The sequence below is a fragment of the Dermacentor andersoni genome, chromosome 10, assembly GCF_023375885.2.
Source record: "Dermacentor andersoni chromosome 10, qqDerAnde1_hic_scaffold, whole genome shotgun sequence".
Lineage (NCBI taxonomy): Eukaryota > Metazoa > Arthropoda > Arachnida > Ixodida > Ixodidae > Dermacentor > Dermacentor andersoni.
Window position 1 is genome coordinate 88,964,551 of NC_092823.1, and position 19,587 is coordinate 88,984,137.

Consider the following 19,587-nt stretch of genomic DNA (forward strand, 5'->3'; position numbering starts at 1 on the left):
TGCTATTTTAGACACCGGCTCTGCTGTTTCCGTTTTCGGCGATCGTGTCAAAGCCGCCTGCGAGACGAAACGTCTACAGTTACGAAGTGTAAACACGACCCTTCGCATGGCATCCGCTCACGTTGCGTCAGCTACGTCAGCAGCCCGGTTAACAGTTACCATTAATGATAAAAAATTCCGGCAACGCTTCCTACACCTTCCAGGACTTTCTTGTCCTGCGATTTTGGGCCGTAACTTCATAGCCAAAGCAGGAATCGTTCTCGATCTTTCTAAAGGCACCTACCAGTACGGCATGCATGCACATCCACTCAAGTTCATGACTAAGCCAGGAGAACCACAGTCAAATCTGTTTACCTCCAATATCTCTGCGGTCTCCGAGACTGGTAGTGGCATTCTCACTGTTCTGAAGTCTTTCACAGGATCTCCGGCGGAGAAGACCAAAATCGAGACAGCGCTTAAACCATTTGCCGAAATGTTCACGGAAGCTCCTGGAAGCGTTAATGTGCTTACTCATAGGATCGACACCGGATGTGCCCGCCCAATTCGTTTCAACCCGCGGCCCCTGAGCATCCACAAGCGAGCGCTTCTTGATAGTGCGCTAGACGAAATGATCGCTACCGGTGCAGTAAGACCGTCTAAGAGCCCTTGGGCGTTCCCAGTTGTATTAGCACCTAAGAAAGATGGCACGGCGCGGTTGTGTGTCGATTACCGTCGGTTGAACGCTGTCACAGTTCGAGACTCGTACCCCTTCCCATCGATCGATTCAGTGATGTATTCACTTGGGTCCGCAAAGTTCTTTACTACTTTAGACTGCAGCAGGGGCTTCCTGCAAATTCCGATCGCCCCCTGTGACATTGCAAAGACGGCATTCACTTGCCATCGGGGACTGTTCGAATTCGTCCGGTTGCCTTTTGGTTTGTGCAATTCACCGGCAACCTTTCAGCGTGTAATAGATATTGTGCTTCAAGACGCCAAATTCAATTATGCGATGGCTTACATGGATGACGTGGTAGTGTTCTCGAATACCCTGGAGGAGCATCTCCTTCACCTAACCACCGTTTTACAACGAATGCAGGCCGCAGGCATCACCATTAACCCCCGGAAGGTTCAACTGGTTTCGACCAGAATCAACCTCCTAGGTTTCATTGTCGAGCAAGGCACATTCCGGCCTGACGAGGAGAAACTCCGGGCCATACTGCAGCTTCCACCACCAACCGACGTCAAGAGCCTGCAGCGGTATTTGGGCATGGTGGGCTTCTACCGCCACTTTATCCCCAACTGCGCTGACCTGGCAAGACCTCTCCACCAGCTCCTACGGAAAGGTGCCAGTTGGCACTGGACTGACGTGGAGCAGGGATCATTTCGGGCTCTGTCATCGGCTATCGCCGATACCGCACGTCTGCTGCTTCCCGACCTCAACCTGCCATTCACCGTGCAGACCGATGCAAGTGAGTATGGCATCGGCGCAGTCTTGCTTCAGAAGCACCAAGGAAAGCTTCACCCTCTGGCTTTTGCAAGTCGCACTCTCACAGGAGCGGAGCGGAACTATACCGTAACAGAGAAAGAGTGCCTAGCAATTGTATTTGCACTAAAGAAATTTGACATGTATCTGGATGGGGCTGACTTTACTATTCAGACTGACCACCAGGCCCTGACGTGGCTGTCAAAGCTACAAAACCCAGCCGGCCGTTTAGCCCGTTGGGCCCTCTCTCTTCAGAAGTATAATTACAGAGTAGAATACCGGAAAGGCACCTTCAACAAGGTAGCTGACGCCCTGTCCCGAGCACCACTCTCCGGGGACGGCGAGCCGGCACCCGAAGTTCTGGCTGTGGCAGTGCCTGTGGACGCCTGGGGAACACTGATCTCCCGCCAGCAGCTACTCGATGCCCAGCTAAGCGACGACCAGTGCAACTTGATACGCAAGGCACTGGACGGCGCCAAACCTGCCGGTAGCGGCAACTACGACTGCTACATGCAAGCAGACGATGGCCTGCTCTTGCGGTATATACCTGCTGCCGATACGGATTGCGGCGAGTCCCTATTCCGTGTCGTTGTGCCTAGGAAGCTGCGCAAGCCTTTTCTAGAGTACTTTCATGACACCCGGCTCGCCGGTCATAGCGACGGCAAGAAAACATTCGAGAAGTTGTGTCGCGTCGCGACATGGCCGCACATGAGAAAGGATGTCTTTAGATACGTTCGCACATGTCCTACCTGCCAGACCGTAAAACCGAGGGGAGGGAAGCCACCGGGCTTCATGCAACCAGTTGAGAGTCGATACCCATGGGAAATTGTGGCATGTGATGTTATGGGCCCATACCCCAGGTCAGCTAAAGGGAATCGATACTTGTTAGTGGTCACTGACCATTTCTCCAAATGGGTAGAGCTGTACCCGCTGCGCAAGCTGGATTCTAAGATAATCTGGGATAGGTTGTTGGAAGCGTTCACCCGTTTCGGTTTCCCAGCGCAGCTCATCACAGACAATGCCACATATTTCACAGGCAGGATATTCGTTGACACTTGCAAAGCTCTTGGCGTGCAGCACAAAAGGACTACACCATACCACCCTCAAGCCAACATCACAGAGCGTGTCAACAGAAACCTTAAAACAATGCTGGTGGCTTTCACCGAGCGGCACAAGGACTGGGACGTGCGTATCCAGGAGATGGCTTTCGCCACAAGGACCACAGTAAACCGGTCGACAGGGTTTACGCCAGCGGCTATTCTTCTCGGTCGCGAGCTCCGGTTTCCTATTGAGCCTGCATTCACCAACGGCTCTGAATTACCAACTTGCAATTATTCCACGTTCACACAAACCCTTTCCAGCCGCCTGGCCCACACTCTGAAGGAGGCCAGGGAAAACTTGGACCTTGCCCGCCTGGAACATGGCAATCAGTACAACAAAGGCAGGCGGCCCCTGGAGTTCGCGGTCGGCGACGAAGTGCTCCGCCGCACGCACCCACTCAGCGATGCTGCAAAAGGGTTTGCTGCTTCCCTCGCGCCTAGATGGGATGGCCCTTACGTGATCGCGAAACGTATTTCTAGTTTGGTGTACCTCTTGCGGGAAAAACACGGCAGCAGAGTAATAGGGCCCGTAAGCTTGCACGACCTCAAAGCGTACTACGAGCGCCCATCAGACAGCAGTTAGCCTTTACCACGAGTTCCGCAGTTAACGAGGCTGTACCCTACGTCCGTTATCTGTTAATCGCGACTTCTTTTTACATTTGCTGTCCTTGGATATCCTCGCCTTACGCAGAATGCCATGCTACCACTCCAGCGAATGTGACCAGCCTGGCTGCCACGGCGGCCCATCGAAACATCACCTACGTCGTCGGCCTCTCACCGGGGCGACCGATGTGCGCTAGCGTTGGTTGGGCGAAAAGTGAATTGACTCTGAAGGAGCGCGCGCCTTGAGCGCATGCCAACTGGAGCCGTCACGTGGAGCACCGAACGACGCCAGGCACCATTCCAGCCTATCGCGTGCCAACTGCCCCGAACATTTTGCTTCGCAAAAGCCGTGATGTACTCGACTAGGACGATGCATGGTGCGGTTGGACATAGTGTTGTTACATAGTGTTGTTACATAGTGTTGTTACATAGTGTTGTTACATAGTGTTGTTACATAGTGTTGTTACATAGTGCTGTTGGACACCCAGGCGGGTGTCCGATCTTGTACGGGGGGGAGTGTCGGGCCCTTGGCCCTCTCTGCAGCGCGCACGGGGGAAGCCTTTGAAACGCGCGCCACAACGGCACTCGTCGCATGGAGCATGCGCATCGATCGCGGTATCGTAAGAACTCGCGCGGGGACTGCCGGGAAGGCGGCTGCCCGATAAGAATGCAGCGGAGACGGCACTCGTGGTTCTTTTGCGGGGCGCGGGCCTGGGGAGGCGCTGGTGGGGCGTGGCCCGTCTAGGTCTCTGTCCGAGCGTGCTACGGAGCTGGGGGAAAAGCGTCTTTGTATTGTGTCTGCATGAAAGAGTGCTCTTGTTGTTCGTTTGTGGGACTATCTGCGCGCCTTGCTTTCTGCGCTTTATGCATTCTGTTATCGCCCGAAAGATTGTGTCGGTTGATGGTTTGTAGCGGCCGTTCTTTCGTCGCTCCCCTTGGCTTGTATATTTTGTTGCTTCGCTGTTTTGCTGCTTGCTTCTTTGCTTTTGCTGCTTTTTGCTGCTTTGCTTATTTACTGCTTGCTTCTTTGCCTTGTTTTTTTCTGCTATTGGCCGCGAGGCTGCGGTAATTTTGAGTGTTACATTCTATCGTAAATTAAAACGGTTTTTGTTCTTTGCGCCACTGGTCCTCTGTCGTGCTGGTAGCGGCTCGCGGACCCCCCTGAGCGAAGGCGAGGGGCCTTCAACATAAACACGTAAACGAATATGTACTGGGCAACAGTGTATCCAAGATTGCGACAAGCGATCGCCAAAATAACCATGAGCCAATCTTACAGCATCATAAAAGAAGGAGAGATAAAATAGGAAAACAGTGAGAGACTGCCAAAATGTGAAGGAAGCGGATATGGCACTTAACAAATAACCAGTGTAGAGGCCAAAGATGAGGCCATAAAATCGTTTGAAGAAAGCCAAAAGAGCGGCAAAAAAAGGAACATAACAACAAAGGGGGATATCACACCGACAATCAAATGAGGAAATGACGGTATGAAGTGATGAAGCCTCAAAATATGGTCTAATGAAAACAACCATGGAAAGTGGGGATGGCGGCGACTGTTGAATTTACAAACGTGACTATGGAAAGAGTGATACCTGTTAAAAAGCTAACGCTCGGCGGCACTCACAGCACAAAACACAAAAAAAAACAAAAAATAAACAAAAAACGAAAACCTTAGACCACCAAAAGGGATTTTTTAAAAGGCATATTCCCCAAAATTGACTTCTTCTGGAAGCAACGAGACAGATGGCGGGCTGATACATTTGTCGCCATTTTTATATGTGAAACGCTTCGACTATCTCCCTTTCAGTCTGATCCCTCTAACAGAACCGGAACGTTGTCTCATCAAAAATTGCTTTGCAAGAGTTGTTTCTTCCGCCCTCTTCCTGTGCATCTGCCTCAGTGCATGGCCGAAGTGTCTCCTGCCTTGTTCTTTACATGCAGCTGGTGTTCCCGTTTTCATTGAAGCACCTGTCCGTTTGTTCAAAATAAATCTTGCCACATGTCTAGGGAATCGAATACACTACCCCACAAACACAATCAGTGTAGTGCGTTTTCTGCATCGTTGAACATTGTGGCCTACTCTTTCTCTTGCTTGTAACCATGGGGTAAACTCTACTGAGCATGCCTGGAGCCGAAAAAACGATCTTGACCCCGTAGCGGCTGGCCACTTTTTTGCTGATGTGCGAAACTCGATGAATATAGGGTATGACCTACAGACATAAAGGAGATAGAGGGGAAGACTTACAGGGTGTACTCAAAAAAGGGCCGACGTTTTCATTCGAGCCGGCACCTGAGCGATCGGAGCTTCTTGCCCTGGTGCGTCTAGTGCGGCAGCGATTCCTGGAAAATCAGCGGGAACGCGCTGTGGGGGACGGTGTGGACTGCCTGCAGCGCACCGTAAGTGATCGGCGGGGGAAAAAGAACCCTTTAAGGAAAGTAGTGAGCGACATCAAGAAAAATGACCTCGCCATCTGATAGGCAGATAAAGGAGGAGGCTTCGTGGTTATGCCTGCTGCCACCTTTGACAGAAAGGCAACTAAAACTCTGAAAAATAATTTCGAGATGGCTGATTTCCTCCCGAAGAGAAACAACTTGCCGTCAAGTTTCTAAAAAAACATTCACCTGGATTCGTTAAGGAATGTAGTTGAGAGCGAATGAACGAGCCACCTCGAGATCTTCTTGACTGGAAAGACACATAAGCCGGGAAGCCCCCTGATATTCATCATTTCAGAAAAAGACACTTCGCAAAGGATAATTGGGAACTTTCTTCAATCGAACCTGCAGATGATAGTTGGCAAGGACCCTTTTATAGTCCGATCTTCCACGGAAGTCGTCAGACACCTGGAATAAGATCTCCCTAGGGCTACAAAGGGGTTCTCGATTGACATCGAGGACCTGTCCTACTCAATCCCACATACGGTCTGTTCCCAGCTATTAAGCAACATATTCAAGAGACCGGAGAAGTAGCCTGTCACAATACGGCAGGGGTGAGCACAGAGGATTTCCTCGAACTGTTAAGCTTTTATTTCAGTTCCACAGTATTGCCTTTTATGGAAATCACTATGTGCAGAAGGCTGGAATATGTATAGCTTCTTCAGTTGCACCTGTTTTTCGAGATATATATCTGCCAGCGTTTGATAAACAAGTTCAGCAATGATTTTCCGGGAATCATGTCGTGCGCAATTTCCTTTATGTTGATGACTCCTTAGTCATAGCCTACGTGCCCACACAATATCAGCTTAATAATGCGGTAGATCACCTATTTAAGATATTCCAATCAGCTTCGAGGTGGCACCCTTTCACCCACGAGTTAGGCAAGGTTATATAACATCCTTCAGTTTTTGGAACTCCGTCATAATTTTCATCCAAAACAGATCTGTTGGTATTACAACCCAAGGACAAAGAAGGCCCCACTGTCGTTTGAAAGTGCACATTCCAAACTAGTTAAGAGAGCCAACATAGCCTAGCTTGTAAGTCCGCCCTGAAAAAATCATGCGAGCACAAGCTAGAAACCAGTTTCAATCAGCAAGTTACGTCGTTCTTTCGGCTCCATGAAAGCTCAGTAGAGTGTGCCCCATTATTACAGATAAGATAAAGAATACGCCACAATGTTCAACCATTCACAAAACGCACTACACATATTGCGTTTGTGGGTAGTGTATTCGATTCCCTTGGCATGTGACAACATTTATATTGGACAAACGGGCAGGTATTTCAGTGAAAGGGCACGACAACACCAGTGGCTTGTAAAGAACAAGGCAGGAGGCACGTTGGCCCTGCACTGTGACAGATGCGGAGGAAAGAAAGAGCGCGGAAGAAACAACCCTTCCAAACCCACTTTGAATAAGACAACGTTCCTGTTCTAGTCAAGGGATCAGACTGAGAACGAGATTATCGAAGCGTTCTACGTACAAAAAGAATAACGACACATGTATTAGTACGCCATCTGTCTCGTTGCTTCCAGAAGTGATTTATCTGGAATATGTCTTTTGAAAAAATTTTGGCGGTCTAAGGTTTTTTTGTTCTTGTATTTTTTTGTGTTGTTTGTTGTAGGTGCTTTCTGCTGTGAGTCCAGCCGAGCGTTCGTTTTTTCACCAGGTCTCACTCTTTCCATAGTCACGTTTGTAAATTCAATAGTCGGCGTCATTCCCAATTTGCATGGTTGTTTTCATTAAGCCATATGTTGAGCCTTCATCCCTTCGTGACGTCATTTCCACATTTGTTCATCGGCCTGATATTCCCCGTTTGTTGTTACGTTGTTTTCTTGTTTTTGTATTGCCCTTTTTCCTTTCTTCAAACAATTTTATGGCCTAATCCCTCGTCTTTACATTGGTTATTTGTTGGGTGCCATATTCGTTGTCCTTCACATTTTAGCGATCTCTGCCTGTTTTTCTTTCTGTTTTTTTTTATTTTATCTCTCCCTCTTTTATAATGCTCTAAGATTGGCTCATGGTTATTTTGGCGATCGCTTGTCGCAATCTGGGCTGCACTGTTACCCAGCAGATAACCTTTTATGTTTTTATGTTTATCGGCACACTTGAGAGTGACTATGCGGACACGTGCACATGTTCCCGAATAAAATATATGTATGTTGCTTGCTTTAAAAAAATAAACACTTGGCACTCTGCGCTCGCGGTGTGGTGTGTGTTCCTTTCTTTTGTCCTAGTTTTTTTCGTGCAGTTATAAGAAACGTCTAAAGCTATGAAGCGACTAGCCAGCCAGAAAGTCCTACTATGACAATGGCGGTATGACGATACGATTCCTAAATGATTGACATGTTACAACGACGATAGCGTGACGACAAAGGCTTGAGGACAAGGGCTGATGACGTATGTGTGACTGGATAGCACGGCGACAACTTCATTCCAAAGACTGTATAACGACAAAGCTATGACAGGAAGTGGATGAGGAAGCTTCATTGATGATGAAGAATCATGCACGATCGTATGATGAGGCCTGTTGCATGCCGATGCAATAACGCCGATGGCATGGCTATGACGGCATGATCTTCAGTGAACGACGACAGTTACGACACAATGACGAATTTATAATGACGTTGATAGAATGACGAAACCATTTGACGAACCATGACGACACTGGGATGATGCTTGCGAAGTGATGAAATTGCAAAGAGAGCAGCACGACGACAGTGGTATGAAGATGACTGTGGGACTGCAGCGGCATTAGGAGTGTGAGGTGAGCAAGTTAAAATGCCGAAGATGGAGCAAGCGCGACCGCATCACACAATGCTTTGAAAGCGGAAATATGATGACCAATGCAAGACAACGACGCAACGAAGACTGTAGCATTACAATCGTATGAATACAATAGGATGAAAAGGAGGGTACGACTAGAATGGCGTGACAGTGAATCAATTAGCAAAACACGTTGCGGGACTTGTTGGTGAATAAAACATTTTGGCGGGCTAGTTGGTTACAATCCATGGTAGAGTGTATAAGCGCGACAGTACCAGGACGTAGGAAGAAACAGATACACAGATACAGCGCTTCGCTTTCAGCTATGGATTTTATTTTCGCACGCATCGATAAGTATACACCGTACGAGCGGAAACAAATGTAACAGCAAAGAAGAACCTTCAGTGGTGAATTTCGATAAACCGTGCACGTGTGCAAAGCATAGGGGAAACATGTACTGCAGTGATCACAAAGATAAACCGAGGAATCGTATCTCCTTTTCAGGCAGCGATACCGAAGGCTTGCTTACGCACTTTCCCTCTAATTTTGCAATCTCGTAGGCCTCCACAATCTCCTTCGTCATCCTGTTGTTGGTGATGCAATTTTTTCTTAAGGACACTGAAAAACAGTATGGGAAGGCCACCTACTCTTTATGTCTTTCCCTGTCCTCGTCAAGAATGTAGCACTGAATTACTTGCTTTGGCACAAAAAAAAACGTTTATGGCAATTACGTCGGGACAATGACGGCATGATGAGGATCGCATGAGGAAACTGGAGGGACGTTACGCATCAAATGCATGACGACTGTATGACGACGATGGCAAGATGACACTAGTGCGGCAAAGCTGGTACGACAATGGAATGAGCATGGTGGCAGCATGCATGCGAGCACAAACTAGTGGACAAAGTTATTAGAGAATTTGCGAGAAGGGTTGACGTAGAAGGCGTGGCGACAACGGTGTGACGAGAGTCGTATGACAAGCCTGGGGTGACGGTCGAAAAACCACAGCGGCGTCCCACCGACGGTACGGCAACGAATTCATGAAGATTTTATGACGTATTTGGCGGGACGACTAAAGCTTGACGATACTTGCTTGACGCGGCTGGAAACACGACGATGAAACAACCAAGACGGCATCACCACCATGAGTGCATACCTTCACTGGCAGAAGCAATTTGACAACTTCGATCAGTGGGTCCTTCTAATATGCGTGAGGCTCTCGCATAACCAAGCTGTAATGCCGGCGGCGATACAATGACCGCGATGGCATTACGACCACAAACACATGCCTAGTGGCCCGAACTAGCACACAACTTCGGCCCATGAGTCGATGTAATAGGACGGACCAACGGACGGACTGATTGACCGACCTGTCTAATGTTACGTCAGACGCAAGCGCCAAAAATCAAGTGTGTGACCTAAAGAGATGAGAAATGGTACTCGGCTGTTCGGTAAAGCATTGCGCGGATATTCGCACTCCCTTCCGAGTACAGAGGTAAAAATACATGCAGAGCTGCTTCTCGCACGTACACTCGCTCACAAAATATTGCGGGGCGCGCGAGCGCGTGGCGAAACGACCCTCCTCCCCTACTGGCGGGGAACCCCTGGTGTCGAGACCGGCGCCTGAACGCATGCGCGTCCCTCCGAGACTGCAAGCGCGCATGTTTCCGCGCTTCCTCCTTGCGCGCCGGCGATATCCCAATGCAGCCGCGAGGTGCCCATCTTGCGTTTGGCGCTGTGGCAGCTTCGACGGGCAGAACTTCTTTTGTACAACGGAAATCAAGAGCTCATTATCGTCTTGCCTGTCTCCTTCTATGGAGCGCCTTTCTTGCCACGCACTTCTGCGGGAGAACGCCCCGTTCGTAACAAGAAATAAACAACGAAGATTGGCCACGAAAAGGTGCAGCGTAGAAAAAAAATGACTTGTTGCGTTCACCACCTATGCGTCAGTGATTATGACTGGACAAAAAGCGGCCGCAGCGGCGCGCGCAAGCTCACGCTTCTAAACACGCTTCACATAGTTGTGCCCGTCGAAGCCGCCACATCGCCAATCGCAAGAGAGCTACCTCGCGGCTACATTCGGATATCGCCGGCTCGCAAGGAAGAAGCGCGGAAACGTGCACGCTTGCCGTCTCGGAGCGACGCGCATGCGTTCAGGCGTCGGTGTCGACACCAGGGTTTCCCGCTAGCAGGGGAGGAGGGTCGTTCCGCCACGCGCTCGCGCGCCCCGCAATATTTTGTGAGCGAGTGTACGCTTTCCTGTCACCACATGTGCTCGCGATGAACCCGCACAAATATGAGGGCGTAGTTTGCGCCGTGCAGCATTTCGACGGCAATCAATGCTAGTGCGGCGCACGGCTTGCTACCCTAAGGTGCATTTAGAAGCGTTCCTAGGTGGCAGGTGGGTTATATGACATGATATTAACGCGCGTAATGTTTCTAAAGCGCACAAAAAGCGCGATTGCAAACTCTGAAAGGAACAGAAATATTGCGGTGAAGGCTTTAAGAGAAATTCGGCAATGGGTAATATAACAGCTAAGTAAGCGGTTCGGCAAGAGTCGCCGGTGGCGTTTGTAAGCGCAGCAGAATGTGCGACAGGCATGCTGAACTACCGCTTAAGACACGGTTGTTTTTTTTGTTTTTTTGAGAATCTCCTCACGTTCGTAGAGTGTGCGCTGCACAAGAAACAATGCTGGGCTGGATGTCTTTGTTGGACGCTTGCACGTGCTTGCCTGACTTTTGAATGCGTTTTCAGCCACCTTAAAGTTCTCTGGTGCGCTCTTTTTCTTGTTTTGCTGAAAATTCAACTCCCGTGTACTAAAGAATAAAAGGAACAGTCAGCGGTGGCGTTGCAGTTACGTCTGTGCTTGATACGCTGCGATCGAGGGTTTACTTATTTATTATTTTTGTGTTTATTTTCCCGGACCTAGCATTACTTTCTTGCGTTTCTTTGATCTTTATTTATTTATTTATTTTTATTTTCGGCAATGTCTGTGACGTGGCGGAAAAAATTTCCGCCACTTGGATGCGATAACGGCGAGTGACCGCAAGCAACATGTCCTGACGTCACTCAACCAAGAGATCTGATGCAAAATCGGGTCACGTATATGAGTACGCTGATTGCGCTGTTTCTTCGATAAGTATACCCTGCTCTTATTTACATGTGCGTTCTTGTGCGTGTAAGAGAAACGCCAGAAACTTCCGTGCGTCACCCGATGGTTACCTATGAGCGCTTGTTCGGCAGCAACAACGAAGCTTTACCTTCGAAGATGTATAAAGGGCGAAACCCATTCATCACGTCAGGAAAGCTGTCAGAGACAAAAAAAGTAACACGAAAGTACGGGATCAAACTGCTATCAAACCCACGTGCCCCGAATAGGAATCGATAATTTTCCTGCAATGACAGCTAACTAGACGGCTGACTTGATACGAGGGACGTGCTGGTTCAACGGCGGAAGGAACCTCGGCGATGTAGGAATGGCGCATTGGCAGAGCGCCGAAGAAGATAGAGTAGTTGCAGATTGCCGTGGCCCAAAGATATCCCAGTACACACCACGACGGCTGAATGACTTGTCCTGACAAGGTGGTCGGTTGTGGAAGTGCGTGCTGTTGTCCGGTATGAATGGGCAAGTTGCACGAGTGTGTCCGTCATCCATGAACACCTACAGATGGTGTATGATAAAGAGGTAACGTCTCAGGCAATGCATCGCAGGGCAACGAGTTCTGCCAGAGTGGTTTCTTCAAACTGATTCCACGCTACGACAGCAGTCTCCTAGTCGGTGGCGACTGTGTCGAAAATTAGTGCGCGTCGTGTAGTTCATGATGCCGTGGTGTATTGTGTTTATATCCGATAATGATTCCGTGTGAAAATAAATAAAAACACTTGCTTTAGAAACATACCTCGCATTTTATGTGCATTTTATGTTTCTAAAAGCATATCTTTGTGCGCTTTACACAAGTTCAACACTGAAATGTCGTCTATAATATACTGAACAAAAACAACCACTCCATGCTCAGTTAGAAAAGCAGCCCTCGGGCGCACTGTCGCTGATTACCACCGAAGTATGTCCCTTCTAGATCACGTTTGCGCAGAATTCCCTCTGCGTCGCAATATGTAGATTGTGTAGACGAAGCTACGACAAATTAGAAGTGGGTATACTCTACTTACACACCCGTAAATGATTTTAAACGTAAGCAGAACGATGACGACCAACACGACGCTCTCACTCGCGCTACTAATGTTAAAATTTTTGTAACTGATTTCCGTTGGGATGTGCCCAAAGCAGTGTCCCACCGAAACGTCCAGAAGGAACTGCGTTTAGCGAAAAAGCAAGTGGTACGACAAGGGTCGCTCGTGCCTGGCGGCGAACGAAAACTGAAGGTTGCTTGAAGAGCGCTTGGCGGAGCTAACTGAACTGAGAAGTGTTACGCGTCATTGCTTTCGTCAGTTAGCTATCGTGCTGCTCTGTGGATTGCAGTTTCGACTTCCACGTCTTCAAAACTGTGAAATGCTCCAATTCGACAGGATGTCCACCAATCATTTAGTGAATCGGTAGCGAAGCGCAAATGCAGCTTTGGCGTATTTGCGATACGCACGCGTTGTCAAAGTATCGAGTCAAGGGCCACCGAATCGAACGCCTTTTTCCAACTCTGGAAGCGCGCACAAGTAGCTGCGGCAGTTGTCGAAGCAGTGATGAGCATGGTGATTTGCGGACGCTGTGCCGAGACAAGCATGCAGAACGCTGCTCTACACCGCACACAGGAAAATCTCTTGCGCGAGATAACATTTATTCAGCTGTTCAACGAGCCCGACGTATTCTAACTTAAAAGATAGTGGAAGCAACGAGAACATCGGACGTACTTGAATAAAATCACTGACGAATACTTTATAACGTACTTCTCAAGAAACCTGAAGAAAGACGTCGGACGTACTTTTAGGCAAATCATAGATAGATAGATAGATAGATAGATAGATAGATAGATAGATAGATAGATAGATAGATAGATAGATAGATAGATAGATAGATAGATAGATAGATAGATAGATAGATAGATAGATAGATAGATAGATAGATAGATAGATTCAAAACCTTCAAAGTAGGGGATCAATACTAATCGCCATAAAAAGTATTCGTGAGGAATCAGATAATGAAGAAGTATGTAAGACATTCTAAATTTTTGTGTTTACCTGCTTGACAACTGTCTGGGGAAGTATTTTTTTCATTCTTCAATAGTGTTTCGTAGAAAAGAATGCTTGCAAGATTTGGTATATCCATGAAGTCGCTGTATACAAACTCAATTGAAAAGACGGCGGGAAGTACTATAAAGAATTAGCAGGAGAGCACCATGATAGCAGTTATAGTATAGTTTGTGGAATAAAAGAAAAAGACAATTGGTCCTGTGGCGCACTGAAAAAGGTGGAAGACAGTGGGATGGCTTGATGTTTTCACTGATGTTTGAGGCGGGATCTAGATCTAGGCTTGGGGTGAGACCTTTATTCGGTGCCGGGGGTGTTCACGGTGTTAAAAATATCTCGTCTTTGGTCACGACGGCGAGCTTATCCCCGATTCATCGCTATAGGCCTGAGCGTCACCTTCACCTAAATATACTTATTCATTCATTTTTGCACAGTTATTGGTCTGTGAACATATTTCTACTTGTTTCCTTGAGGACCATGTATTGGATGCTTACACTATGTGTAAACAAATGTTATGGGGCTTGCTATCCATGAATAAAACAATGATCCGGAGATTTTGTATTACATATAACTACGTTTTGTCTTCTTAAGCATTAGGAATTGTTATTAGTAATACTTAACATTAACAGGAAAACTTAAAAAAATATACCTATTCGCCTTGGAAATGGCTTATTCCAAATTTGCTGAACCATTAGCCTCGCTGATTTACAAGAAACCGCAACCTTCATACTTTACAAAAGATATAGGGGACTGCACTTTCGGGCATCAAGCTTCCAAGATTTGCCTCATTTATTTAAGCTCATCGCTAAGTTCGAAATTCCCAGCAGTGCACAATTTTCGCATTTCTATTTTTGAGCTCTCCCTGTCTTACATATATTTTGTCATTGCGCAAACCGTTTTTGATGTAACAACCCTTACGTAGCGTAATATATGATTATTTTTCTGTCATTTATCTATTGTTCTCGTGTCGTTCCCTGCGCTCGCAGTCAGGAGCGCAGCCACATGTACGACATTTGCTGTTACCTTAGCTGCCATGTAAAACTTCATCTCTCGTGGATTTCAATAAAATTATCGCTTTATTTAGAACAGCTGACGTCGATTTAGGCCGTGCTCCGGAGCTGCGCGGACTAAGACAATGTTGGCATAGGCCCGCATGCCTCCAGCACGCAGACGTAGCACGGCAGATCACCATGGCGTTAGGTGCCACGAAAAGATGCGCACGCGGCAGAAGTGTCCGCTAGAACACGACGCGAAATGTCAGCTCCAGGAGCGTGTTCGGGTTTGGAGCACAGATCGCGGATGCCGACGTAGTGGAACATTTGTATGTCCCACACCCTTACGCAGAGTCGACGGTCACGACTCTACGACACCACGTAGTGCGGCCTGAGCACACTACGCAAGCTATCGAAGTGTTTCTCTATTTCTTTTCGTTATTACGGGATTGACAACTAGCACTTTTATATTTTCATGAGCATTGGGTCGATGATTGTTGAAAAGAGAACACTGCAAAACGTGCGCGGCGTTACTGTCTGCCTCTCGCCGCTTTCAACGAACTATTGTGACATCATCAGGTAAAAGCGCAAGAGATTTGCCGAATCAAATGACACATGCAACGGCGAAACTGTCGCGTAATGTAGAACAAATGAAGGAACCAGCATAATAATTTGGATCGCACGTTGACTTGTGCATGAACACTGAACTGGCTTGATCTCTCACATTAAATATGATGACCGGCGAAGGTCCTTGAACGATGCGGTGGTCACAAAAGCGTAAGTTTTCGGCCTAGCCATAGGATCCTATTTAATCGCTTAATCGCCTTTCTACTAGTCATTCCAATTGATTACCGTATCTCTGCACTTAAAATAAGTTCCATTGACATGGTGGTTCACATGAAGCTCAAATCTGAATGCCAGGTGTCATTAGACAATTCTGAAATAGCGCCACAGAGTGCAGACATCAGACTACGGGAAGTCGCGAATGCACATGATGTCGAAAATGGCAGGGGTAATGTAGAGGTTATTAAGACACAATAAAGTACTTCCACTGGTTCCGCATACGTTGTGGAACGTTAAGATGCCGTATGTTTCAATAGCGCCTTTGACACTTTTCCTAAGTGCACCGTGGGTCACGTAAAAAATGCATGTCCTCAATATGAATGAAATATAAAAGACCAGACGTGGACGCTGGGTTTCCAGAGAGTCCGAAAGTTCCACAGGACATCTTATTTGTAACGTATCCCGCACTCAAGGTAACCTGAGGGAATCCTGAAGACATCCTACGTACGGCTTTCGCCATGCATTGTTACGCTCAGAGACGATGACATGGAAATGGTAGTCTTCTTTGTAAGATCTGAAAAGGAAACAAGTTGCTAGGAAGATAAATTTTTCATTCTTTATCGAGGCTCTCAGGCTTCGCGTGTCTTGTATGCGCTGTTTATCCTGTAAGCCAGGGTTAATTCAAATATCCTTAATTGGCACTCTCCCGTACAGATTAGAATAGTTGTGACAAGCAAACGTAGGTATCACGTACCACTGTTTGAATTATGACGACATTGTACCACATAGGACAAGACTCGTCAGCACTGTTTGAGCAAGAAGTTTCTTTGGTGCAAGGAGAGGACATCTCGCTTCAAGAGCCAAGTCCGCTAATTACATCAGGAACATTTCTTTAACCACTCCAGATCGCCTGAACTATTCCTCTTAGAGCGAACCTCTTTGTTTGGGTAAATCACGATCAGGATTTGCAAGCGACTTGCCGTCAGACGTGACTGAGAACGCTCTTGGCACTAGCTACTGACGTCTGCCTCATTGAAGCGAAAGAGCTCGATTTATTTATCATACCATATGACGGCGCAGTGGTCACTCAGCAGGAAAGCAGTTCAGTTTAATGGGTCATACAGACATCCATCATCGGCGTATCAAACTTGTCCCTGAAGTACGGCAAAATATAGTCTTTCTCTACGCCCGACAAGATATGGCTATCAGGAAAGCCATAGATGGATGGATGGATGCAAAACTTTAATGAAGGTCCTGAGGTACGCGACTCAGCGCGCTGCGGGCCGCTCCCACGTTGGGACAGTCAGGCCATGCCCGACCGCCGCATCGTGGGCCCTATGGACAGCCCATAGTTGCGCCCCGGCATCGGGGCTCTTGATAGCGGAGAGCCTCTTGTCCTCATTGATTTGTCTGTGCCTCGTAACGAGGGGCAACGCCAGAGCATATGGTCTAGGCTAGCGATGGCATTGCAGTGCCTGCATGAATCAGTGGCATAGGTATCGGGATAAAGCTTGTGGAATAAAGCTGGGCTGGGATACGAATCTGTTTGCAATAATCTGAGGGTCAATGCCTGCGCTCAATTTAACTTCTTGTGTGGAAGGGGAAAGTCTCTCCTGCCGAGATACAAGTGCTGCGCAATTTCATTGTATGTGCCATAGAACAATTTTATTTTTACGTATCTTTATTTATTTATTTATTTATTTATTTATTTATGTAAACACGTTTTTACAGTGCCAATGAGAAAGCGGTAGGAATTTCAAGGAATTCTACCACCACGGATATTCACGTAAACTTCGTAATTCTCAATACGTCAAGCAATATGTTGCTTCATGCTTCTGAATACGTACAAAGCAATATTTATGCGCTAGCGTTTATGCGAAAAACTTAACGCAAGCTTTGTTGTCTTGTCGCTGATATCACTGGCTTATCTTGATTTCAATCAATGTAATTCAAATCAAGAAGCTTGGAACGCAATATAGATGAACGCCCACGGAAGATGTCTGATGGAACTCGCGGTCATCATAATGAGAACAAAATATATTATTGCCATTTTATTGCGGTACTGTAAAAACACGCATATTCTTAAACGGCGCGTTCTTTATATTACATTTCTGTTTTAATACAAATTGCTGTTATTACTCGATATATTTTTCTTCCAGAAAATTCCATACTTCACGCCTTACTAGCCATAGCCGCATCACTCGGATACTGGTCAACGTTTAAACAGATTCAATAAAATTACCACTCGGTTCTGAAAAGAAGTAGCGTCCGCAGCAGAGTCCTCGTTTTTTCATGCTTGAGTGAATGTTTAGATGTGTGATATATGTATGAGTAAGTACAGAAGCATGAATATATTTTATAAATTTCCAAATTTGATGACATCAGATTGGTAGACCAAATTTTAGCATCTAAATCAGAATAATTGCTTTTTTTAGAAGAACATTTTGACAGTTACAGGCGGTTGCCAACAAGAAAATCTGATTGAAAGGTCGGTGAATGAAGCAGAGAAAAATTATTCTGGACAACAAAGGCAATTTATATGCTTATCGGAATCTATGAAAAGACTTCTTCCAGCGCTAATGTAAAAAAACCCAGCCAAAGAAGATCGTTACCATTAGATTCGCTACCATTTCCGCTAGGACATGGAACGCTTACCGTACTTTCAAGCGTATAAGACGTGGTCTCTTCTGATGATTCTGCCTGTGCGTCTTACATAGCGACGCATCTTATATATGAAATTTAACCCATTGAAGATCGGATGTGCCGAATGTCTGCACTAATGGCAAAGTCGAAAGTAGAAAGAACGTTCAGCTAAAAACTTTCGCTTAACGTGAAATAAAGAGTTTTATTCTGTGTATACATAAAATACGGGGAGTTGTTTTGGCGGGTGGAGGTGGGAAGTTACCTAAACCTCTTATAAACACCGGTTTGTGGGAGGTGAGCCTTACTTGCCTCAAAATTGCATAAGTATGCAATTTTGTGACGAAGATGCGCCCATATGAACCCATTAGTAGATCGTTGCAAAATGTGTGCCTTTGTATAAGACGTGCGTCTTTGCAAAAGTGAATCTCATGTATCAAAAGTTTCCTACAGATCACTGTGTTTAGGTGGCGAATATTATAAATGAATGCGGCTTTTACACCGGGAAATAACGGAATTTCTTTCCTTAAAGATCTTTCGATACTTCGTTTACATACTCAATAAAAAGAACCTAGCCTTATTTCCTGAGCGTTATGCGACTTCGCACGTAGTTCGCGAAATAAAAATTCGCTCAACCGTTCTTCCGTGTGAGGCAAAGGTTCTGCACATCGGAAGCATTATTAAACACTTAAAATATGACAATTTCCCCCTTCTTTTCTAGCGCATTAGAGAAAGCGCAAGCGAGATAACGAGCACTGAAACCAGGCCATGTGGCAGGACAAGAGACAGAGAGAGAGAAAGGCAAAGTAAAGACAGGGAGGTTTACCAGTGATTATCTCCGGTTGGCTAACCTGTACTGGGGCAGAGGCAAGGGAATGCGAAATGTGAGAGAGAGAAGGATTTTAAAAAGGAAGCAAACACCTAAACACATACACGCACGTACACACGAACAGTTGAAGTGGGCACTGTCACACAGCCCGCAAAGACGTTCCTAGTGTTAAACAGTGTCACCGTACAATCCTACATCACACAGTGTACAGTCACAATTTGTCAGAAAGTCCCGTGTCTTTTAGGCACCGCAGCAGCGCCTTCATAGCGTATCGCGCTGATGTTCGCGTAGGCCACTTTTCAAGGATCTTGTTTTCTGTCATTGGGCGCTTGTCCAGTTGGGCTAGGGTGGCTGAGAGGACTGCTCTTTGCGGATTGAAACGAGAGCACCGACAAAGACAGTGCGCGTATTTTTCTTTCATTTCACCCGCAGAAGTCACAAAGTGGACTGTTGGCCATTCCGATAAGGAAAGGGTACGCATTTGAAAATACTACTCCAAACCATAGACGGACTAGAAGGGTGCAGTCACGTCATGAAAGCTCGGTCGGAATACGGAGCTATATATTAGGGTCCTTGGTATGAAGGCATGCACTTGTGCACTCAGATGAAATCCAGTGAGCTAATGTCAGTTCACGCGCAAGTGCGGAAAGTCTCTTCGCTGCGTCAGCTCTCCAAAAAAGAATGGCAAAGCAGTTGACGCTGACATGGGCAGATCGGGCAACTGCGTCTGCTCGATCATTGCCATGTATTCCACAGTGACTAGGCAACCACATATATACTATATGGTG

At 46.8% G+C, this 19,587-nt stretch overlaps 1 protein-coding gene across 2 annotated transcripts in view; it reads left to right on the forward strand.

Moving 5' to 3' along the window:
* LOC129380717 (uncharacterized) overlaps positions 1-17,591 on the forward strand; it is a 148,601-nt gene extending 131,010 nt beyond the window's left edge. For both annotated transcript variants that reach the window (XM_055062512.2, XM_055062511.2), the window contains exon 8: positions 17,490-17,591. In XM_055062512.2, coding sequence (XP_054918487.1) covers positions 17,490-17,516 — 27 coding nt within the window. In that variant the 3' untranslated portion in view covers positions 17,517-17,591. The remainder of the gene's footprint in view (positions 1-17,489) is intronic.
* The last annotated feature ends 1,996 nt before the right edge of the window (positions 17,592-19,587 follow it).